The sequence below is a fragment of the Aspergillus heteromorphus genome (genome assembly GCF_003184545.1).
Source record: "Aspergillus heteromorphus CBS 117.55 chromosome Unknown BO70scaffold_12, whole genome shotgun sequence".
In the NCBI taxonomy this organism is placed as follows: Eukaryota; Fungi; Ascomycota; class Eurotiomycetes; order Eurotiales; family Aspergillaceae; genus Aspergillus; species Aspergillus heteromorphus.
The window spans coordinates 621,540-644,634 of NW_020290417.1; the positions used below are offsets into that span (position 1 = coordinate 621,540).

Genomic DNA, 23,095 nt, shown 5'->3' on the forward strand with positions numbered 1-23,095 from the left:
AGCGGGCTGCCATTGGCGGGCGGCGGGCCGGCACCCCCCAAGCAGCGCGAAGTACGGCAGACAGCAGTGCCTCTTCGGGCAGTCTTAGCGAGAGGGCTGCAACCCTATTTGCCCCCAAACGGGCCGCCGTGGGTGACGCCGTCGAGAATTCCCTTCAGCCCTCGCCATCTCCACGAGACCACCTTTTCACCCTCAAGCAGGCCATCTCCATCAGCGCTTCATTCAACCCCCTTCGCTGATCGACTTTTTGTCTCGTCAAGATGGTACGTTAACGCCCTTCGACCCCATCCCCCTCTTCGGCTTTCGACACATCCCTCTGCATGCCTGCACACACGGGCTCGCCCGCTGCTATCATTTGTGCTCGCCGTCGCTATCACCATCCCGCCGCCCGAAGGGACCCCCCCCCGAAATTTTCGTCCAGGAATGTGGTGCTGACGGACTTGTCTTTTCATCAAATAGGTTCTCGCGGTCGACCTCCTCAACCCCACGCCTCAGGCTGAGGCCCGCAAGCACAAGCTTAAGGTATGACGATGCCAGAACTCCGGATTGGGAATTCAAGATACAGGAGGAATCAATATACAATTGTTCGGATGGCTGATACCGGACCCCCTTTTCTCTCTCTCGACAGACCCTTGTGCCTGCCCCCCGCTCCTTCTTCATGGACGTCAAGTGCCCCGGCTGCTTCACCATCACCACCGTCTTCTCCCACGCCCAGACCGTCGTCGTCTGCGCTGGTTGCTCGACCGTCCTCTGCCAGCCCACCGGTGGCAAGGCCCGTCTCACCGAGGGCTGCTCTTTCCGCAGAAAGTAAATGACTCGCCGCAACGGTGCCGGAGCGATGATGAAAGCAATGTGGCGTTCTTCGATGATGATGGATTAATATATCTCGTTTTTCTGTGGAGGAAGGCAGATTCAGATAGAAGATGGAATCAAATCCTCTCGCCCCTTGCGAGAAGCGCTGCAGAAACCACAAGGGAAAATGAAAAAATCTTCGAACCAGAGGCAACACCCCTGTTGATTATATCCAAAAAAGCGTTGTTCCTTTTATTATTCTTTTTTTGAATTTGCTCGACCTCTTCCTGCAGGGGAGTTCCGGATATCTGGCTCACATGATCGGTCCATACAAAGTCAAGTCAAGTCACTCTTGCGGTTGCCGTTATCCTTTTCTCGTTGTTTTTGATGAGTTCATTTCGTCCCGTTGCGCTGTGTTCCTTGTACCTACGACGTGTGAATCGACGCATGTACCTTGAACTATGGGCCCGATGGGATGACACAACGCCTGGTCCCGTGTCATCAAGCATTGCCGGTTGCTGCAGGAATTCGATCCGGTCGAGGATATACGTGGAGATGAATGTGTGATGGCCGGCATTGCTTGAAGTGACGTGACCGGACTGCAGGCTGGTGGTCCTGAAGAGGACTCCCGGTACTGCAGAGTTGTTATACCCTCGTGTGGTAGCAATCGTATGCTTGATTTGGTCAGTATGGACTGGTAGTGTAGACAGCAGTAGTGTGTAATCCGGCAGTGTCTATTTGCTTCGGTGGTAGATCTGGATCCACTGCCCCCCGCATTCTGCGTAGCGTATTCGATGCATGTAGTTTCGGGTCCAGCTGAGTCTATCAGTATCCAGTATCCCTCCCATGCCCTGCCCCCCCCCCCCCCCCAATGACCCATGTAGATACATCCCTGGTGCATGACTAGTAAGTAGTACTTCATCTGAACCCCCCGCAGGCTTCTTCCTGACCACATTCTGACCATTCCCCTTTAATTTCCATCTAATTGCCCTATCTGCAGCAGCCACCCCTTCCACCCTCAACCCTCCATCCGTCTCACAAAGCAAATGTTTACACCGGTATAATTGACAACACGCAATCCCAAAACAAAAACAAACCTCCTCAGCCCAAAGCCCACCACAAGCTCACTAACAAGTAAAGAAACCCATTCAACCCCCCAACCCAGTCTCTGTTACCATCCAGCACGATAGTTAACCCCGACTGCTTATCTTATCTCCCGCTAGTCCAGTTTCTCTCCCCGACATTAACAAACTCATCCCCTCACTCTTCCGACTCACTCCTCTCACCTCCCACCTCTTCCAATCTCTACCCTCTATCCTACACCCCCCCGAAATTCAAAAAAATAACACCAAAAACAAAATGCCCCCCCTCAAAATCCTCTGCCTACACGGCTACACCCAATCCGGCCCTCTCTTCCACGCCAAATCCCGCGCCCTAATCAAACACCTCACCAAAGCCCTCTCCCCCACCCACGCCGTGACAACCGTCTACCCAACCGGTCCGATCCAGCTCCTCCCCTCCGACATCCCGGGCTACGAGCCTCCCTCCACCAGCACCAGCACCACATCAACATCAACATCAACAGAAGGCGGCAGCACAGATGATGATACCTCGACAGAAGCCTACGGCTGGTTCCGCCGCAGCGACACAACCAACCCCCCCCTCTACTCCGGGCTCGAAACAGGCCTGTCATCCATCGCCCAAGTCCTCAAAAACGAAGGCCCCTTCGACGCCGTGATCGGCTTCTCGCAAGGCGCCGCCATGGCCGCGCTCATCGCCTCTCTGCTCGAGCCCGGCCGCGCCGAAACCATGACCCGCTTCCGGGACCCCGCGGTCGCGTGCCAGGGGTCCGAGTTCTCCGGTGTCCCTGGGTTCCAGGTGCCAGAGGTCTGGGACGAGGTGTGGCGCGTCCAGCCCGCGCTGAAGTTCGCGGTCTGTTATAGTGGGTTTCGCGCGCCGGGGCCCAGGTATAGGGGCTTTTATGAGCCGGGGGTGAGAACCCCGGTGTTGCATGTGCTGGGGACATTGGATGCCGTGGTGGAGGAGGCGAGGAGTAGGGCGTTGGTCGAGGCTTGTCTTGGGTCTGGGGATGACGACGGGAGGGTGGTGTTTCATCCTGGGGGACATTTTGTGCCGAGTCAGAGGCCGTATTTGGATGCTGTGGTGGGGTTTGTGAGGGGGGTTTTGGCGGATGAGGAGGGGGCTGGGAAGAATGGGAAGGGGAAGGGCGTGATGGAGGAGGATGTTAATGATATGGATTTACCGTTTTGAAGGGGAGTTGGTGTTGTTGGGGTTGGGGAGAGGTCCGGGGGATAGATGGCATAGATGAGATACATCTAGATTAGATTACCCTGTGCATACATATGTTTTGTTTATAGCTGTGTTTGTGGGATGCTCATCAGTTCCATTCTACTATCGTAATTGTACACCCGCGTTAGTGTCAGTCGGTGTCAATTGCTATTCACACTTAACGGGCCTTGCCCTTCTCTCCCCGAGATGGAAGAATCCGCGCCATCATCTCCTCCTTCGTGATCAGGTGGTCGATCCGCTCCAGCAGCCCCAGCAGGCTCTTCATGTCGCTGCTCCATTCGTTCAGCACGTCGTCCGCGTCGCGCGGCTTCGCGAAGTTGACCAGCCGCGCCGGACGGTCGATCTTCGCGTAGATCGTCTTCAGTGTGACCAGCTCGCTGATGTACTTCTCCGTCTCCTCCTCCGTCAGGTCCAGTAGTTGTGTCAGCCGGCCCATCTCGATCCGCGTGTAGTACTTGGCCACCACCCGCACGTTGTGCTCGATCACACGCTTGCGGAGGTCCTGCCACCTCCGGTGCGGCTGGTCCTCGGCCGTCTGGCTAGGCTGGGCGCTGAACACGTCCGTGTTGCAGAGGTGCGGTCCGAACTGCTCGCCCACCATGGGCCAGCGCATCAGTTCGTGAATGGTGAAGAGTTTGACGAGCCGCGCCTCGACGGGCACCGCGGACAGCCGCGAGTCCTGCTGGATGCGGTGCAGCAGATCCGACTGCTCGTTGTCGTACGGCGACAGCACGATGTAGTAGACGATTCGGGCGAGAACCTGGATGTTGTTAGCTTTGCAAGGAATATCAGACGAGGGAACTTACAGCCTGAAGCTGCTCCGGGTTGTTCTGCACCGAATCCGTATCCAGGACTTCGCGGTAGTGCTTGCAAACATCCAGGTACTTGTAGTCGTGGTTGGAGAGGATGATCTGCTGCTCGTAGTAGCGGAGCTTCAGGTCCGTCACGTCGTCGTCCACCTCCATCGGGGCCTCATCCGGCTGGCGCGTCTTCTCCCGCTCCTCGACCTCCTTCTTCAGCTTCTCGATCTCCTCGGCACTCTTCTTCGGCTTGCGGGCAAAGTATCTCTTGTTGATCTTGCGGCTGAGGATCGTGGCTTGCGTCCAGTCGCCCCGTTCTATGCACAGAGACACCTGTTCCAAGATGAACTCCGTCTTCTCTCTTCTGGTCATGGATCCGAACGTTTCGACTTGCAGCTCGCAGAGGGTGTCGGCGGCCGCATTGAGATCGCCTTGGGTCTTCTTAATGTTGGAAAGGATGCGAGTGACACGGGCTCTCTCGACTTCGACGAAGATCTGCGGAGAAGGGCATCAGCAAGATGTTGAGCGGGACTGATAGCCATGGCACCGACCTTTCCTTCGGTCACAGTCCGCAGGCCGTTGATGACCGACAGCTTGACCTCCATATTCGGCGTCTCCTCCAGGAATCCCATCACCACCTGCACCATCTTCGTTATGGCCTGCTTGAGCTGGCCATGCTTCTTGGACAGCAGGAGCACCTGCTCATTCAAGAGGTTCCAGTCGCCGGAGGTCTTGCTGATTGTGACGATTGTGACGAGGATCCGGGATGTCGTGGCAAGATCCGAGGCCTGCAAAGTATATTAGGATCGGGTTATTCGCCAAAGGGACGGACGGAGGGCCGCACTTGTCTTGCTTGCTTCTCCAATATCAGGAGCTTGTCAATGGCGCCTTGCACATCGGTCTAGGGATGGTTAACCTTCGGCACTTGGGAGGGAAGCTTTAGTGGTGCTACCTTGGCAAGCTGCTCTGCCTCGGGGACCAGCTTGTCAGCCTCCTTGGAGAAGTCCTTCTCCGGCTTCAACAAGGTGTCGGACATGGTGACGAGTGAGCGTCACGGCGGAGGGGGGAAACTGAAATTAGACGGGGAAAGGATGGGAATTCGGAGAAGACGCAGGATGGATGAGGAAGGCGTGAGGCGATGAGGTTCTGGGAGGGGAGATGGAGATTGAGTGGAAGCATCGCCCGGATCGGAGCTCTGACGTGCAGCGACCCAGCGAGAGCTGGCGCCGCCGCGTCACGTGAGCCACCGCTGCTCCGGGCAGCAAAGGCAACCAGCTCGTTGTTTACTCTCCACGCTGTGCAGTCGTCTACTCAGATCCGCGTGTCAAATTCCTTAATTGCTGTCTCATTGACCAGAATGGCTGCTAATTGATACCCGGTGCCTGAAACTTCCCTACCGCGTGACAGTTACTGATCCTTTGCCGACAGGTGCCTCATACTTCGTCCCAGCTTTCCACAACAAGAGCAGGGACCGAAATGTGGCTGAATGAATGGCCGATGGATATTCCAAGATGGCCGCCAACTGGCAAAGACCCGGCCTGTCCCAATCCGGCAGCCAGACGGCTTACGTAAGGCAGAGTGTCCGATCACGCAATATCACATTAACCGCATCGGGCAGTGCATCTATAAATTCCCCATCGGTGGATGACTGCAATTCTCCCAGGTTTTCTGTGGCATGGGCTTTTATTGATCACCGAGATAGGCTTATCGACCTGGCAGGCTGCTGAGTGGGAGCGAACGTGACTGATTATCTGCCAGTGGTGACGAACTTCCGCAGGTTGGGCTTTTCCGCGGAGTTGCAGAACCCTGGAAATCTTAACTGATCGGCTATCTTTTGGCCCTGCGAGGAAAACATAAAACTGCCCCAATCTCCTGTCTGGGTTCTCTTCGTCTTTATCCAAGACCTACCTTGACTGTCAGCCAAAAGACCGTGGAACTCCAGGGACAATCTTGAGCTTGCAACACGATCGCAAGTCCCCGCGGTGGCAATTCCATCATGAGAGACGCTTCCGATAACGGCTCCCCAGCGCCTTTGCTGACAGCCGTAAATGTCGAGTCTCAGGTGCATCTGATCATCGGGGCAAACCCTCTCGCAGCAGCCCGGTGTGCTAAGAGCGTCGAGGCGGGTGCAAAGCCGATTCTCCTCACCCCAGACACAGAGACTCTGCCATACACCTTGGTGGAGCGGATCGAGAACGGCTCCGTGCAATGGATCCGCAGCGAGTTCCAAGACGACCATCTCACCAGCCTCGGGAGAGAGGAAGTCGACCACGTCGTAGACACGGTCTTTGTCACTCTGGGCGGAAACCACCCAACGAGTGCTCACATTTCCAAGCTCTGCCGTCGTCTCAGAATCCCAGTCAACGTCTCCGATGCTCCGGAGCTCTGCACATTCAGCTTGCTGTCCACGTACTCGGATGGCCCTCTGCACATCGGCATCACGACGTCAGGGCGTGGCTGCAAGCTGGCCTCGCGTCTCAGAAGAGAAATCTCGTCTGGACTACCCTCAAACCTCGGAAACGCCATTGACAGGCTGGGAGCAGTGAGAAAGCGCCTCTGGGCCGAAGACTACGCCGCCGGGCTATGCGATGCGCCACTCGAAGGCGACGAAGATGATTCCACCGGCCAACGACACACCTTCAACACACTAGTAACAGAAGACGACATCTCCGCCGCCAAAACGCGCCGCATGCGCTGGCTGTCCCAGATCTGCGAATACTGGCCGCTTCGCAAACTCGCCGCCATCACCGACGACGACATCACCACCATCCTTGAAGCCTACACCTCGGGCAAAGAAAACCCCCAGGACGCCAACAGTCTCGAAACCCTCTCACAAAAAGGCAAAATCGTCCTCGCCGGCTCCGGCCCGGGACACCCCGACCTTCTCACCCGCGCCACCCACAACGCCATCCAAACCGCCGACATCATCCTGGCCGACAAGCTCGTCCCAGCCCCCGTCCTCGACCTCATCCCCCGCCGCACAGAAGTCCACATCGCGCGCAAATTCCCCGGAAACGCCGACCAGGCGCAGGAGGAATTCTTAAAACTGGGCCTGGACTCCTTGCGTCGCGGCCGCCACGTCCTGCGTCTCAAGCAGGGTGACCCCTATCTCTACGGCCGCGGCGGCGAGGAATTCGAGTTCTTCCGCGCCCACGGATTCACCCCCGTCGTGCTCCCCGGTATTACCAGCGCTCTGAGCGCCCCGCTCTTCGCTGATATCCCTGCCACCCACCGCGGCGTCTCCGACCAGGTCCTCGTCTGCACCGGGACAGGACGGAAAGGCGCCGCCCCTGATCCACCCACCTATGTTCCCTCGCAGACCGTCGTCTTTCTAATGGCGTTGCATCGGCTCTCCGCCCTTGTCGATTCCCTCACCACCCTCACCCCCACTGAGCCAGCTGAGGAGTCGGAGTCGGAGTCGGGATCGGTGTCCCGCCCCCGCACCCTCTGGCCGAAAGATACTCCATGCGCGATCATCGAGCGCGCCTCTTGCACAGATCAGCGCGTGATCCGATCAACATTGGAGCACGTCACCGCTGCATTCGAGGCCGAGGGCTCCAGACCGCCTGGGCTGTTGGTCGTGGGTGCTAGTTGCCATGTTTTGCATCCTGCTCAGGGGAAGAAATGGGTTGTCGAGGAGGGATTTCGGGGGCTGGATGAGTTGAGTGTTGAGACGAGGGGGCTTGAGTGAGGTGAGGGGTTATGGTGGGTGTATGTGGATTCGATTGGCTGGATTTGGATTTCGTTGTTTAGATACCCAATAGATTTATTGATGCGTGACTTGCTTATTGTAGTGGGAGATTGAGGTGTGTAGGGTAGGGTAGGGTAGGGTAGGGTAGGGTAGGGTAGGGTAGTGGGTTTGGGGAGTCTTGTATTGATTGATCTTTGCTTTTCTGAAGCCAGTCTGTTGTTGTGTTATCTAATAAAGGTATGCACCTCGTGTCAGCATCAGGTGCTTTGACGGGGGACTTCTGATTATGATTAGACTGCGATGAAAAGAGAGCTAGCTCTATGCATGATTCAGTTATTCAGTTCCTGCGATGGAGATCTACGATGGCTGTGCCACTGTAGTATTGACAGATTATCACTCTGTTCTGTTTTCCTGCTCCAACAACTGACTGCCTATATTGCAATTTAAACCCCAGTCTCTCTGCAAAACCAAATCCCAACGTAACTTACTGCAGCAAAATCATGATGGTGTAGCCGCCCCCCCAAAAGCCCTAGATACCAACCAACTAAACAACCACCTCCGTGACCCTACGAGAAAGGATCTGGGCAATCCTATCGCGTTGAGCATTCATCTGCCCCAACTTAGCCCGCTGAATCTTCCCACTTGCGGTGCGAGGAATATCCGTGACGAACACCACGCCGCCATCTAGGGCTTTGTAGCCTGCCAAGCGGGCCTGCGCAAACCGGTAGATCTCGTCTATGCTTATCTTGGTCCCGGAGGGTGACTGTGATCGCACGACGTAGGCGCGGGGGACCTCGGTGGTCTTGTCGCTGGATTGGACACCCAGGACGGCGGCGTCGGTGATGTCCGGGTGCGTTAGGAGGACGCTTTCTATCTCTGCTGGGGCGACTTGATATCTGCGTATAGATGACTGGTCAGTTGGTGCGGAATGGGGGGTTTGGGGGGAGGGGGTTGGTTACGTACCCTCGGACTTTGATAATCTCTTTGGTCCGGCCGAAGAGGAAGTAGGATCCGTTGTTTCGATAGGCGACGTCTCCGGTCCGGAACCAGCCCTGTTCGTCTTTCCCGTCGGAGCGTCTCTGGTAGGTGGTCAGGAGACCGGAGCCTCGGATGCAGAGCTCGCCGGGACTTTCGTCGTCACTTATGATGTTGTCATGGTCGTCGAGTAGCTTAACCTCATTTGTGCCGACGAGTTTGCCGATGCTGGCTTTGTCGTGTGGCTCGCCGTATTTGTTTAAGAAGACTGGGCCAGTTTCTGTCATGCCCCAGCTTTGAGATACGGTTCCATCTTTGTGCAGCAATGTTTGGAACTTGTGCATTGATGCGGTGTCTATGGGGGCACCTGCGACGTCTACAAGGCGCATAGATGATAGAAGCTCCTTCGCGGGCTGAGTGGTCAGATTCAAGATGTGGACCATTGCTGGGACAATGTATGTATCGGTTATCTGGTGGCGATGGGCAGCCTTAAGGAACTGGACTACGTCGAATTTGGGCAGCAGGTAGGCGGGCTCGCCCTGACGGATCGGGAATGTGTGCCACAGAGCGCCGAACCGATGGTACATTGGGACAACAAGCAGTCTGCGGACATGATACGGGACCTCGTAATGAATATTGAGATGCTGGGAGATGATAGCATAGTGCGAAAGAACGGCCGCTTTTGGCAGTCCGCTGGTGCCACTGGTGCAGTAGATGGCTGCTGGGGTGGTTTTGGAGAGGGATTCGTCATCAATTCTGTTCCAGTCGCCTTCGCCGTGGGAGAGAAGATGATCTATTGTGAGATGTGCGGCATCAGATGGGTCATTGGGATTCGACTGTAAGAAGTTGGAGATGGTTGGCTCGTCAAAGAGACAGACCTGTTTAGAAGAGAAACCCTTGCTTGATGAGATGTCCAGGATGGCCTGGAGGGTTCGATTCGACGTGATAATTAGCTTTGGCTCTCCCAGATCGAGGAAACTCATGATTTCATGAGGTGAGCTGTCGGGGCTGGCGCCTATGTATACACCCCCGGCGCCGATAATGGCAAAGTAAAGTGCTGAATAAACATACTATTTGTCTGATGTTAGTTCATGTCATTATAATCATCATAGAGGGCCCTCGCCTACATTGTTTTCAAGGTGGATCATCACGCAATCTCCCCGTTTGATATAGCATCTCAGGCCTGCAATCAAAGTCCGAACCAGACGCCTTAGCTGAGAGGCATTGAGACAAGACGCGGGATTTTTGGCATCAATGTAGAGTGGTCGATGTTCATCGTAATCGGCGGAGCCTTCAAAAGCGAAGGAGAGCACGTCTGTATGACGACCTGCAGGGGAACTCATATCAATAGGGTTTCATATTATATACGAAGACCAACTGCGACACGAGAGTTGGCCGGGTGATAGATCTTTAGATGCATCTTAAGTATTCTCGTGCTGTCCCCTCCCCCCTTGTCAGGGTGCCTGGATTACGAGTCTTTTAGTTTTTCTTGCGGGACAATCAGTGGTAGTCAGCTTAGACCTGGACCCATTCTCAGCTTAGCCAGCTTGGGTCAAACTCACCCTAAATAGATGATACTAGACACGATGCTGCCAGGCTATTATTTGGTGGCTTGGGACGGTCGTAGTGTCCGTGCGCACGAGCCGTGCGGCCTTATTGGACCCGTGAAGCAAACCACTCGACCAAAAGGGTGTCCAGACACCAAGACAGACGTGATTGTGACACGTAGTCTGACAAGACCGAATGCCGCGGGTAATGATGCCATGTAGCCATCGAGGCCCTTTTCCACCGTTCTCAAGCGCAGATCTGCGGATGTGGGTACGTTTTTGACAACCTATTCGAATTCCGTCAGTTAGATTCCAAGCTTGACTAATATAAGCAGGCCTCACCCTTGTATGTGATGCGGAATACTGATCGTCGACAAGTTCCGAGAAGTTAGAGCTCGATGTATTTATGAGCCTCGAATTCATTGCTTGACTGTCATCGACCGGCACTCTACTCTCTCGAGCCATCTTGATCGCTCATAGAGACGAATGTCTTCATCGGTCACCGGAGCATATACTGACAGCAGAAAATATGAAGAGGGGAAGAAATAACGACCCATGCCGTACCGACTTTGTCATTGCGTTGTCAGAGACTACCATCGAACGCCGATGAGACGGATGAGCCAGTGATGATGCCAAAATGGAGGCTAGAGTCGGAGGGGCTTGGGACTGAACCCCCTCATTTCTCCGTCTTCCCGCCGTCATCCTGCATGAACACGAGCAACGAAATCCCAAGCCGAGGATCTTCAAGCAACATCCCCGGACAGAGCCCGTAGTGTCCAGACCGGAGAAGGGACTGTCTTGGGCCTAGGCACCCTGTCCGGACTCCTTTCCTGTATGCACTATCGCACTATATCACAGCCGTGCTATGACTTGCATAGGACCCACTGATAGAGGCGACTTTCCCAGGACGGTGAGGAGAGTTATTCGGTTTTCATGGCTTCTAAGCGACACCCTGGCCCCCACTCGAGGGAGAAGGCGCCTGAAGCAAACAAAGAAAATAGGCGCATCATCTGGACGGTTCACGACGTGAGGGGGGAAGGGAAGACCTGCCTTATTAGCGCAGTGCCTCTAGCGAACCCCACTGGGGTGGCAGAGTGCAATTGGAGCCGCGGATTGAAACCAGGTTGGTGGAGGAGGGAGGACGAGGATGCCTGGAGCAAAGAAGGTCGTACTGCCAAAAGAAGGCAGAAAACAGGCAGAAACACGCGGGTTCCTAAGGCCTTCGGAGCTTCACTGCATTCACACCCTTCCATTCCTTCAATTCTTTCTCTTTCAATCTTTTTTACTGCCTTCATTTTCTTCCCCTCTCTCTGCTCAATGGAATGTCTCTTCTCTTAACGGCGTCTCTCCCCCTTAACAACGTCTATCTCCTAATGACCTCACTCCCTTCCTAATGGCGTTTCCTGAGCCTGTCGCAATTATCGGCACGGGCTGCAGATTCCCTGGCGCTGCATCATCACCGTCCAAGCTCTGGGACCTGCTCCATCACCCGCGCAATTTAGCCTCCAAAATCCCCAGTGACCGGTTCAACCATAGCGCGTTCTATCACCAAGACAATCATCATGGCACCAGCAGCTCCCCGGAATCATACTTCCTCTCTGAGGATATTTACGCATTCGATGCCCCCTTCTTCAATATCTCTCACGCTGAAGCGGAGTCGATGGACCCCCAGCAGCGGCTGTTATTGGAAGTCGTCTATGAATCTCTGGAAAGAGCCGGACTGCAGATGGAGAGGCTTCGGGGATCCAATACCGGTGTGTTCTGTGGCCTCATGAATATGGACTACGGCAACCTCATCAGTGGCGATTGGGATGAGATCCCCACATATGCTTCATCGGGAACGGCAGCATCGATGCTGTCCAATCGTCTGTCCTTCTTCTTTGACTGGCGTGGCCCTTCAATGACCATCGATACCGCGTGCTCCTCAAGTTTGGTGGCCCTTCACCAGGGTGTATGTGCTCTGAGGAGCGGGGACTGTCGGATGGCCGTAGTAGCAGCCAGTAATCTGATCCTGAGTCCTCGAGAGTACATTGCTGCTTCCAACATGCGTTTACTTTCTCCCACTGGCCGATGTCGGATGTGGGATGAAAATGCCGACGGCTATGCACGTGGTGAAGGAGTGGCCGCTGTGGTGCTAAAGCCGCTGAGCGATGCTATTGCTGCGGGGGACCATATTGAAAGCATCATTCGCGCCACAGGAGTCAACGCTGACGGACGCACTATGGGTCTCACCATACCATCCAGTATCGCCCAATCGCAGCTGATACGTTCCACCTATGCTAGTGTTGGCCTGGACCCACAACGCCGCCCAGAAGATCGATGCCAACTTTTCGAGGCGCATGGGACCGGGACACAGGCAGGAGATCCGCAGGAAGCCTCCGCGATCTATGAATCCCTCTTCGGAGATACACCATCGGAAGATGTGTTGTATGTTGGATCTATCAAGACAATCATCGGCCACACAGAAGGCACGGCTGGCTTGGCGAGTGTTATCAAAGCATCCTTAAGCATTCAGCAAGGTATCATCCCTCCGAACCTGCTCTTCAACCGTATAAATCCGGTAATTGCACCCGTCACCTCCCATCTTCGCGTACCAACCGAGCCGTTGCCATGGCCTAGCCTTTCCCGAAGCAGCCCTCGTCGTGTTTCAGTTAATTCTTTTGGGTTTGGCGGAAGTAATGCGCATGCAATCATTGAGAGTTATACACCGCCCGTCATGGTCAACCTAGAGCATGAGTTGTCACCTCAAGTTCTCCCATTCGCCTTCTCTGCTGTTACAGAGAGGACGCTGACCAACGTGTTGGAGCGCTATGTGGAGTTTCTGCAAAGGAACCCTCAAATCGATTTGCTGAAGTTTGCAGCAGCCTTAATAGAGGGACGATCAGCATTTAGCCATCGAGTCATACTCACGGCCACCTCAGTGGGGGACCTCCAAAGGAGAATCCAGGCAGAACTTAAGAAACGAAATTCAACAACCTTGTCTTCTAGCATTGTATCCAGGGCCAATGATACCCCCAAGCAGGTGCTGGGAATTTTCACTGGACAAGGGGCCCAGTACCCACAGATGTTCTGGGATTCGATCTCCGCCAGTCCAAAAGCCTTGGTCTGGATGGCGGAGCTTCAAGAGTCTTTGGATACTCTTCCACCGCAGTTACGTCCAAGCTTTTCTATGGTTGAGGAAATTTCCAATCCCGAACCATTGTCAAGTCTCCACAAAGCAGGCATCTCGCAGCCCCTCCGTACGGCAATCCAGATAATTCAAGTCAATATGTTACGCGCCCTTGGTATTACTTTCTCTGCAGTTATTGGACACTCTTCAGGTGAGATTGTGGCAGCGTATGCTGCAGATGCAATCACGGCAACAGACGCGATTCGAATCGCATATCTTCGAGGAATCGTGACCAAGCAAGCTGGCGCAAACGGTCAGTCTGGAGCGATGATTGCTGGTGGAATTCCGTGGCAAGAAGCACAAGCTCTCTGTGATGAAGGTGGCTTCAGCGGGAGAGTCAGAGTTGCTGCAAGTAACTCACCAGTCAGTGTAACATTCTCTGGAGATACAGACGCTGTGCAAGATCTTGAGTGGATGTTGAAAAGCTTAGATATCACGGTGAACCACCTTCATGTGTATACAGCATACCATTCTCACCATATGATTCCATGCGCAGAACCTTACCTTCACTCTCTCGAATCATCTGATATCCAAGCACATCCATTGACAACCAAGTGGTTTTCTAGCGTGTACGAGGGAAAGCAATTATCGACGGAAGACCTCAGCCCCCAATACTGGACCCAAAACATGCTCCGTCCAGTTTTATTCTCGCAGGCCGTGACTGCTGCGTTTGCAGATAATCCTGGCTTAAATTTGGTGGTCGAGATCGGCCCGCATCCTACGCTCAAGGGACCGGTTTTGCAAACCCTGTCCGGGATAAATCATCGAGAACCACAGATAGATATACCTTACTTTGGTCTTGCCAAACGCGGCGGTGGCAGTGTCGAAACATTTGCGCACGCGGTTGGGCTTTTCTGGGCATACCTCCAGCCAAAAATTGATATCCAGCGATATCTTTCCCTATTTGACAATGACAGTTCTTATGGGAGCCATATTTTAAAGCACATGCCAACATATACGTTCGATAAAAGGCGGACTTACCGGTTTACATCACGTCTCACCAAGGCTCGCCTGCACCGTGTAGACCCACCGCATCCTCTTTTAGGAGCTCTTAGTCCTGAAGCAGGTGACAACGAGTGGCGCTGGCGCAATTACTTGAGCAGGGGAGAATTAGAATGGCTCAACGGTCATCGATTCCAATCTCAGATTGTATTTCCTGCAACAGGATACATAGTCATGGCGCTGGAGGCGGCTGCAGTAATAGCACACGATCAGTCTTTGCGTTTAGTAGAGCTAGACGAGGTACTCATCAACCGTGCTCTCCACATTCCGAACGACATGACCGGGGTGGAGATTATCTTCAAAGTGGAGCAGATATCTACCAGCAACAATGTGGTTTTTGGAGCTTTCCGATGCTATGCGAGCGTCTCTGGTGTCCTCAAGACCTGTGTTTCAGGTAAATTGACTGTAACCATGGGGGAGTACGATGCTATGTTGTTGCCTCCTAAGTCGCCGGTTTCTCTGTTGACACGACCAGTGGATATTGACGAGTTCTACACTTGTCTGGAAAAGGTTGGACTGGGATATAGCGGCTCCTTCAGGGGTATTAAGGCTCTCACCAAATGCACAAACAGGTCGATGGGCACGGTCTCAAATAACGGTATCATGTCTTCCTTGCTGCTGCACCCTGCCACCATAGATTGCAGTCTTCAGGGCTTGCTAGCTGCGATGGATATTGGACAGCTTCACACACTACGCATACCTGTGGCCATCGATCATGTTTCCATAAACCCAATGTTCTGCAACGGCTCAGCTGGAACAAAAGAACAGCTTGCTTTTGAAGCATTCCTCCATAGTGTCGAGCCCGATGGCGCGACTGGAGATGTCAGCACTTTTGACCTTGATGGCCACGGGATTTATCAGATCGAAGGCTTCCATGTCGCTCCCCTCATGCTTCCCGAGGACCGCCCTATCTTCTCTGAGATCGTTTGGGGGCCACTTCTACCCCAGGTCACCCATAACGATACATCTGAGGATTCTGAGCTTAATAAAAGTCTCAAGCTAGCAGAGTACTGTGCGCTCCTACATATAAGAGACACACGGAGCTGTATAACGCCAACAGAGTACGAACACCTTGATTGGCACCGCCGCCATATCGTAGATTGGATGGATCGTGTTCTGTCCATGACAAGTGACGGTACTCATCCAATTTGTCATCCGTATTGGTTGGGATGCACCGTGGACTACGTCAGAGTAATGGAATCTATGCTACCAAGCAAAAGCTGGGCCGAGCTGCGGACGGCAGGGGAAAGATTGTTAGACTTCATCAGAGGGAGCGCTGAGCTGCTGCGTGGACAAGAGCAATTTGACCGACCATACAATGACCCATTCGAGAGTCAGTCTAGCAACTTCCAGCTGGCAACCTTTGTTGAACAGATAGCCTTTCGCTTTCCTCGGATGAACATCCTCGAGGTCGCCGCAGGAAGGGGTTCGGCCACAGAAACGATCCTCAGCAAGATCAAGCAGTCATATCGCTCATACACCTTCACGGATATCTCTCCAGCCCTATTTGCGGAGGCACAGACGGCTTTGTCTGATCATAAAGACCGGTTCCTTTACAAAGTTCTCGATATTGGCCTGGATCCCTTCGAGCAAGGCTTTACGGAGCATTCTTATGACCTTGTCATTGTAGCCGGTACAATGCCTCTCCCCAAAAGACTGGAACAGACCTTGCATAAAATCCGCCGGCTGCTCAAGCCTGGAGGGTATTTAGTTGTTCGTGCTGGCACCAACACTGACATAAACCGTGTTGCACTGATGTTCGGCTCCATCAAAAGCTGGTGGTACGACGAAGAGGAAGGAATCTCACGGAGTCCAGTCATCTGCATCCAGGAGTGGGAGAAGCTGCTTAAGAAGACCGGTTTTGGAGGGTTCCAAGCAATTCTACCCGCAGGTCAACTCGAGTTCGACTCGACCTTTGTGTCTCAAGCAATTGATGACCGTACCCAGCTACTTCACGATCCCTGGAACTTTTCGGACACATTGTCGGATAAGGTTCTCCTGGTAGGAGGCGCGACAGAAGCAACGGCAGACATCGTACAAGAACTAAAGACTTTGCTTGCACCGCACTTTTCTCGTTTGGTTGTGACATCGAGTCTCGAGGCCATGAATCTGCATGACACATTTGGGTGGTGCGCTTTGAGTTTGACCGATCTTGACTCGCAATTTTATGAAAACCTCATGGGCGAGCGCTTTAATGGCTTAAAGATACTGATGAACAACGTCAGCAAGCTTTTATGGGTGACTGCCGGTCCTGAGAGCGCACAACCCTACTGGGGTGTCAGCAAGGCTATGGTTCACTGTATGGCTTACGAAAACCCTCAGTCTGTTTTCCAGTATTTGAATATTCTCGACCACCGAGAAGCGACTGCGCAGACCCTGGCTACAAATTTTATACGTCTGGTTCATGCAGCTCCTGAAAATGACCATAGTCTGGAAGCCTGCGTGGATAGCACCGAGTTTGAGTTGCGGCTTGTACAGGGCGTGCTGAAAATTCCACGTATTCGTATGAGCGACTCCATGAACCAACGGTACTCGGCCAACCGTCGTGTGGTCCAGCACCATGCTGATCTGCAACGTTCTGTTCTAGAGGTTGTTGCTCCATCTGGCAAGCGTTGTGAATTCGCCTTGCGTGAAACAGTGCAATCTGAGTGTCGTGGCAAAATGCACGGAGCATATCATCGCCAAATCCGCGTACTCTACTCAACATTCACTGCATTCAAGGTGGATGGCGCAGGGTTTCTGTACTTGATTCTTGGTCGTGATGCAGAAGGCAAGACACGCTGGCTGGCATTATCATATCAAAATGCTTCAGTGGTTGACGCACCTCTAGAGTGGTGCTGGCAAGTCCCAGACCTCCTGAGCGAGGCTACAGAGCCGATATTTTTGATGAAGACGGCTGCAGCCTTGATTGCTCTTCATGTTATAAACCAGGGACGCCGAAATACGTCTGTTTTGGTTCATGGAGCCGAAAACCTGCCTGAAAGTGTTCGTGATGCGCTTTCGGCTTTGGCCCTAACCCGAGATATCAGACTGTATTTCAGCACCAGCATCCAATCCACCCTTTCACAGAAGGATATGTTATTCATTCACGAGAGAACCTCTTCTCGTGATCTATCTCGTCTTCTACCTGCCGCAATCTCCGTCATTGCTAAGTGCCCTGGGACTGCATGTGGAATTTATTGCCGAATTGAAACTCTTTTACCCGAGGACATCATGCGAGTAGACATTGCCAGCCTGGGTCGGATGTCTTCAAGTCTACTTCGATCCAGCAGCCCAGTCAACGTCGGACAGACCCTTTTGATGGCCTGTGGGGTTGCACTGCAATTAGGCAAATCTCATGACGTCGATCTTATCTCTGCCCAAGACCTGTCCAGACATACGCCGGGATCGAGTCAGTTGACGCTTCTAGATTGGTCGCAGCCAGGCAAAGTGTCCGTCCTAATCCAGACTGCAAGTTCCATGGTCACCTTGTACGAACAGAAAACGTACTTGCTCGTTGGCATGACCGGTGACCTAGGACAGTCTGTTTGTCGGTGGATGATCAGCAGGGGAGCTCGATCAGTGGTTCTGGCTAGTCGGGCCCCCAATATTGATCCAAGATGGATTGAGGAAATGGCGACAATGGGAGCCCATGTCCTAGGGATGGAAATGTAAGTTTCAATCAGCCAGTGACAATCAGAGCCGACAATAACACTTTACATTAGGGATGTCACCAGCCGGGAATCTATCTGTCGTGCCCATGACACTATTCGCAGCACACTGCCTCCCATTGGAGGAGTTGTCAACGGGGCAATGGTGCTCAATGATTGCCTTTTTACCCAAATGACGCTGGATGATATGCAACGCGTGCTAGCCCCAAAGGTCCAAGGGAGCATCCACCTGAACGACGTATTTGGCAGCTATGATCTGGACTTCTTCATACTGGTTGGATCGGCCGCTGGGCCCCTGGGCAATGTCGGCCAGACCGCCTACTCTGCTGCGACAGAATTCATGTCCGCACTGATTCAACAGCGACGCGAACAAGGCCTCGTTGGCAGTATCATTCACCCTGGGCTGATCAAGGGGGTAGGCTACTTCGCCCGAGCGGATCGTGCCGTCCAAGACATGATCGAAAAGAACACAGGAACACCAGACTTGACTGAACACGACGTGCACGAGCTTTTTGCCGAAGGCATTCTCGCAGGACGCCCTAATTCCGGCCGAGATCCAGAGGTCATTGCCGGATACAAGGTCATTGACCCTGCCGAGAATCCCAACGCGTTGTGGCTACGGAACCCGAAAGCGTGGAATCTCGTCGGCTACGGTGCCCATTCAGTATCTCAAGTGTCTGGAAGTAGCGACGGTGTTCCGATGAAGGTGCAACTGAAATCAGCGAAGAGTATGGACGACGCCATCGAGGCAATCGCACAAGGCTTTATCAAGGCGGTTCGCTTGAAACTGCAGCTGTCGAACGAGGAATCACTCACCGGGGTGGCTGCGTTGACTGAGCTTGGGGTGGACTCCCTTGTGGCTATCGAGTTGCGGCAGTGGTTCGTCAAGGAGCTAGCTGTTGATCTTCCGGTGTTGCAGATCATTGGTGGCTCGTCTATCCGGGATCTGTCTACGCTTGCTGCATCGAAACTCTCGAGTGACTCCATTCCGAACGTCCAGAAGGGTGAGAGTCAGCAGAGATTGGTGATAGATGAATAGTAGTTTTATATACACCTTGGGATTAGATGAGTTGGATCGTTCACAATTGGTAAATTATTTTGGGATCAAGATGATACGCGCTACAAATGGATATTTTTCATAAACACTTCCCAGCCCCGAACCTACTGACCAACCCCTTCCCACCGTACAACATGCTTTATATCCCCTCCGTCTAAAAACCCTTTAATCTTGGCAAACTCGTTGAACCCTTCCGTATCCGCAAACGCAAAATGCCTCTCCACCGCATCCCAGCCACTGAACAACACATAATCCTCTTTATCGTCTCCCCCAGCGGAGCTCGGATACGTCTCCCACCCCCCAGCCAGCGGATACGGTGCCGTGAATGCTTCCAGATGCCCTTTCGTGGCGTTGAAGGTCTCCAGATACCCGGTCTTCTTCTCGGGGGGAACGAAGTATCTGCCTATCGCTATGACGGGGGCTTTTGTGGGGAGGAGGCTGTCGAGTTGGGTTGTTTCAGTTTCTGGGGTGTCTGTCGCGTGGTGGTTAAGTTCGATCTGAAGTGTCCATTCGAGGTTTATGCCCTCGTGAGCCGATAGTTCTTCCACTTTGTCATTCTTCCGCGTGAGTGTCGCTGGCTGGATGATGTAGATGTATGTGGGGTCTTCCATCTGTGTGTAGATATAGGTGGATGGAGATGACTCGGCGATGAGTCTGAGGTGGGATTGGAGAGTGGAAGAGGCAGAGGGGAGAAAAGCGGGGTGACGGAAGAGGGAAAGTTCCACGAGCATGGTTCTTGCACTTCTCTGGTTAGAATTCAGATATCTGCAGTAGAAGAGGGATTGCTGGCTTCATTGACTATTGAACTGACTGAGAGCAGCTCATTTATAGATAGATACCCATCAAGACATCCAAGTCAGACCAGTTTCCTGATGGGGAAGTGGGCGACGTTAACTCCGACATCCCGCGATAACTCCGCCAGCATCATACATGCGCTAAACCCCATCGGGTGACGGTCCAGCTAGTCAGCCGCGCTAACCCCATCCGGCCAGCCGTTATCCGTGATGCCAGGCTGCCTTCTTTCCCGTTGCCTCATCTGGCCTTCAATTCAATCCGCATCTATCTCCAACTTATCCATACAGACAGAATTATGTCGTCCGAACCGAAGACCTACGTGTCCGGCGGGCGCGTCCTCGGAAGGTAAGCAGACAAGCAAGCAAGCATGCGCCTCTATTTACCCACCTATCCATCCATTCATCCAACCAACCACCCCCAAAACACCAAAATCAACCCCCATACTAACAACAAACAACCACAGCCCCCCACTCACCGTCCGAGTCAGCCGTTTCTTCGAAAGCATTTACATCTTTCTGGGTCTCGACTTCGTGAGCCTGTTCTCGGTACGTCTTCGTCTGCCCTGGTATCCGGATCTGCGGTTATGACACAACGCTTTCCCTTTGGTCATATCGCATCACATCACATCAAGGACCCATCCCGTCCCCTACGATCTACCACTACTAACACCTACTTTCTCTCTATCAGTTGGATCCCTACACCGCCGCGCAAAACTCCAGGTTCAATGTATCTCGACAGGGAAAGAACCCTAATGCGAGCGCTCGTTGGGGCGCGGGAGGCGGGTCTTGGGGTGGTGGTGGCGGTGGAGGTGGTGGCGGGCCGGGAGGACCGGGTGGTGGGAGGAGGATTGGTCGCGTGGATGATGTGAGGGGGCCGGAGTGTAAGAGCTGTGGTTGATATTGATATCGATATTGGGGTTGGTGTTGATGGTATGGTGGTGCTGGGGGATTGAGGGGATTTGCGAGGAGGTTTAGGAGTTTAAGAGTGCGCTCCTCTGCTCTGCGCTACAATGATCATTGTTGGTATCATAATTACTTGCCTCTTTCTGGTTGTGTTTTGGGGGTGGGACTGGGTAGGGGTAGTCGTTGGAGTTTGGAAAGTTGGCCTGGCTGGGTCATAATCTCGCCGGAAGCTGATGCGATCACGTGAGGGGAGAGGGGATATGAGATCGAAGCGGGGAAGAAACACTCTCCAGACTCAGCATCATCGCATCTCAGACGCCCGCAGACTCCAGCCAGCCAACCCGACACTTGGGCTCTGCGTACCATTACCATGGCTCCCATCCCGCAAAACGACGCCGAATGGGCCGAGCTGGTCGCCAGCGTCCAGAAAGACATCCCAGTCCCCGCCGACTTCCCCTCATACGCCATCCCATCCTCGCTCAACCGCACAATCGATCACACCCAGCTCTCCCTGACCGCGACTGCCCAACAAATCGACACCCTATGCCAAGAAGCAATCACCCATCAATTCGCGACCGTCTGCGTCCGTCTCAGCCACGTCCCCCAGGCTGTGTCACTCCTCCAAGCACACCCCACCGTCGGCGTAGCCTGCGTGGTCGGTTTCCACGAAGGAACACACCCCACGACCTCCAAAACACAGGAAGCCAAACAGGCCGTGGAGCTCGGCGCGTCCGAGCTAGACATGGTCCTGAACTACCCTCTCCTCCAAGAAGGGAAGTACACGGAGGTCTACACGGATGTGCTGGCAGTGCGCGACGCAGCCCCCGCACCGACGGTGCTGAAGGTCATCCTCGAGACGTCGCAGTTGACTCCCGAGCAGGTTGTCGCGGGCTCGGTACTGGCGTGCACCGCTGGCGCGGATTACATTAAGACCAGCACGGGGTTTAATGGGCCCGGGGCAAGTGTTGAGAACGTGGCGATCATGCGCGCGGTCGCGAATCTGGTTGGGAAGGGCACAAAGGTTAAGGCGAGTGGGGGGGTTCGGTCGAGGGAGGATTGTCGGAGGATGTTGCAGGTTGGGGCCGAGCGGATTGGGAGTAGTTCCGGGGTGAAGATTGTGGGGGATGGTGGTGATGTGGGAGGCGATGGTAGCGGTAACTATTGAGATCCGATCCTTAAGGCTGGGGGGGTTGTATGGTCTGGTTGTTCGGCGAGTATATACAGCACAGCACATAATATACACTACAGTAGTAGGGTGGTGGTGTTTCCTACGACCATCGCGGTGGAGACAGCCGAAGGCCCGCCCCGCAGGCCGCAACTCCAAGGTGGAGCAGCACCACTAACACTATAACTACTACCCTACAGTTTCTTCAGGAACAGAAGCATTGATACCGCACATACCCATCACTTACTACTGTAGAGCCCTATGCTTCACTGGTCATAAATAGGCTCCAGGGCATACTTTGTGCCTAAGGCATGCGGCCTCATACAGCTTAGTAATCGGTATCAAGGCATCAACAACAACAACAAACGAACTGCGGAGGAGATGGTCTACATCGTACTCACATCCTCTCCAGTCTCATTTTCCTGCCTCCAAAACGGGACCCCTCTATTGGCTCTTGGGAATCAATCCTGCTGCTAGTAATGCAAGACGAGATCGCCGACTTGCGACGTCAACTGGAGGAATTGAATCAGACAAGAGAAGAGGAGAGACCTGCAATAGAAGAAGCGAAAGGCAAGAGACGAAGCAGAAAGGCTACTGGGACCCAACACTCTTTATGGTCTTCTCGATCGCTGCCACCACTCTCTATCAAAGGCGATCCGAGTGACCGACCCGGTTAACCGACTGGACCCCAAACGGGATGAAGTAGCTGACCGTTTGATTGTCATTGACCTGGAGGACATGAAATGGATCAACCGGGCGGCTTGATACAGACGCAACGTCTATGTTTGATAGGTCTGGGAAGAACACCCTCAACCAGCCAGGACAGGGACTGTAGCCGAAATTTGACTGGAAGCGCCGAGAATCGAGCCTTGACATTATGCAGAGAAATGCCCCTGCGATGACAAGTCCTTGTTGATTGTATGTTACTACCACCTCTCCGGTGGGTACCATTGGCATCCACGCCCAGAATATGACTGACTCCTTGGACTCGCCTATTGCCAGAGCCAAGGAACAATTCAATGGCTTATTATTTCCCTCCTGCTTTACTCCATTCCAACGAACCTCCTTTCTCTGACTCCATTGATCGGAAATTCTAGACTCTCTAGACCGTCTACGCCCCGCCCACTAATCTTAACCCTGAGCCTGAGCATTGAGTCATTACACTGGAATGGATGAATCATAATACCTAACTACTCACGAGCACCCCACCCTGCAGTCTACATACTCCCCTACAATGTCA

General features: G+C 53.6%; 9 protein-coding genes across 9 annotated transcripts; 6 read left to right on the forward strand and 3 right to left on the reverse strand.

Annotated features, from left to right (window-relative positions):
• Window positions 1–260: 260 nt before the first annotated feature.
• Window positions 261–811, forward strand: BO70DRAFT_371195 (40S ribosomal protein eS27; the record flags this gene model as incomplete). The annotated part of the gene is made up of 3 exons (XM_025544785.1): window positions 261–263; window positions 460–522; window positions 629–811. The coding sequence occupies 3 exons, from the start codon at window positions 261–263 to the stop codon at window positions 809–811; spliced, it is 249 nt and encodes an 82-aa protein (XP_025399484.1).
• Window positions 812–2,071: 1,260 nt separating this feature from the next.
• On the forward strand, window positions 2,072–3,063 carry BO70DRAFT_379712 (alpha/beta hydrolase; the record flags this gene model as incomplete). Its single annotated transcript, XM_025545369.1, has 1 exon — window positions 2,072–3,063. Exon 1 carries the CDS (start codon window positions 2,152–2,154, stop codon window positions 3,061–3,063), a length of 912 nt encoding a protein of 303 aa, XP_025399485.1. The 5' UTR covers window positions 2,072–2,151.
• An 83-nt stretch (window positions 3,064–3,146) lies between these two features.
• BO70DRAFT_362143 (proteasome regulatory particle lid subunit RPN5) lies at window positions 3,147–5,063 on the reverse strand. Its single transcript, XM_025543214.1, has 5 exons — window positions 4,855–5,063; window positions 4,747–4,803; window positions 4,454–4,690; window positions 3,909–4,397; window positions 3,147–3,862 (listed from the first exon to the last, which is right to left on the reverse strand). Exons 1-5 carry the CDS (start codon window positions 4,936–4,938, stop codon window positions 3,260–3,262), a joined length of 1,470 nt encoding a protein of 489 aa, XP_025399486.1. The 5' UTR covers window positions 4,939–5,063; the 3' UTR covers window positions 3,147–3,259.
• A 701-nt stretch (window positions 5,064–5,764) lies between these two features.
• Window positions 5,765–7,631, forward strand: BO70DRAFT_37471 (putative siroheme synthase). Its single transcript, XM_025544988.1, has one exon. The coding sequence runs from the start codon at window positions 5,899–5,901 to the stop codon at window positions 7,591–7,593; it is 1,695 nt and encodes a 564-aa protein (XP_025399487.1). The 5' UTR covers window positions 5,765–5,898; the 3' UTR covers window positions 7,594–7,631.
• Window positions 7,632–7,806: 175 nt separating this feature from the next.
• On the reverse strand, window positions 7,807–10,005 carry BO70DRAFT_336629 (adenylate-forming enzyme AfeA). Its single transcript, XM_025541115.1, has 3 exons — window positions 9,696–10,005; window positions 8,557–9,638; window positions 7,807–8,489 (listed from the first exon to the last, which is right to left on the reverse strand). The coding sequence occupies exons 1-3, from the start codon at window positions 9,909–9,911 to the stop codon at window positions 8,138–8,140; spliced, it is 1,650 nt and encodes a 549-aa protein (XP_025399488.1). The 5' UTR covers window positions 9,912–10,005; the 3' UTR covers window positions 7,807–8,137.
• Window positions 10,006–11,081: 1,076 nt separating this feature from the next.
• pyr2 (non-reducing polyketide synthase pyr2) lies at window positions 11,082–19,036 on the forward strand. Its single transcript, XM_025547121.1, has 2 exons — window positions 11,082–17,936; window positions 17,991–19,036. The coding sequence occupies exons 1-2, from the start codon at window positions 11,509–11,511 to the stop codon at window positions 18,973–18,975; spliced, it is 7,413 nt and encodes a 2,470-aa protein (XP_025399489.1). The 5' UTR covers window positions 11,082–11,508; the 3' UTR covers window positions 18,976–19,036.
• Window positions 19,037–19,041: 5 nt separating this feature from the next.
• BO70DRAFT_362148 (uncharacterized protein) lies at window positions 19,042–19,842 on the reverse strand. Its single transcript, XM_025543215.1, has one exon. It carries the CDS (start codon window positions 19,722–19,724, stop codon window positions 19,098–19,100), a length of 627 nt encoding a protein of 208 aa, XP_025399490.1. The 5' UTR covers window positions 19,725–19,842; the 3' UTR covers window positions 19,042–19,097.
• A 241-nt stretch (window positions 19,843–20,083) lies between these two features.
• On the forward strand, window positions 20,084–20,685 carry BO70DRAFT_396519 (uncharacterized protein; the record flags this gene model as incomplete). The annotated part of the gene is made up of 3 exons (XM_025546629.1): window positions 20,084–20,133; window positions 20,252–20,333; window positions 20,476–20,685. 3 exons carry the CDS (start codon window positions 20,084–20,086, stop codon window positions 20,683–20,685), a joined length of 342 nt encoding a protein of 113 aa, XP_025399491.1.
• Window positions 20,686–20,858: 173 nt separating this feature from the next.
• Window positions 20,859–22,088, forward strand: BO70DRAFT_37530 (2-deoxyribose-5-phosphate aldolase). Its single transcript, XM_025545016.1, has one exon. The coding sequence runs from the start codon at window positions 21,061–21,063 to the stop codon at window positions 21,853–21,855; it is 795 nt and encodes a 264-aa protein (XP_025399492.1). The 5' UTR covers window positions 20,859–21,060; the 3' UTR covers window positions 21,856–22,088.
• The last annotated feature ends 1,007 nt before the right edge of the window (window positions 22,089–23,095 follow it).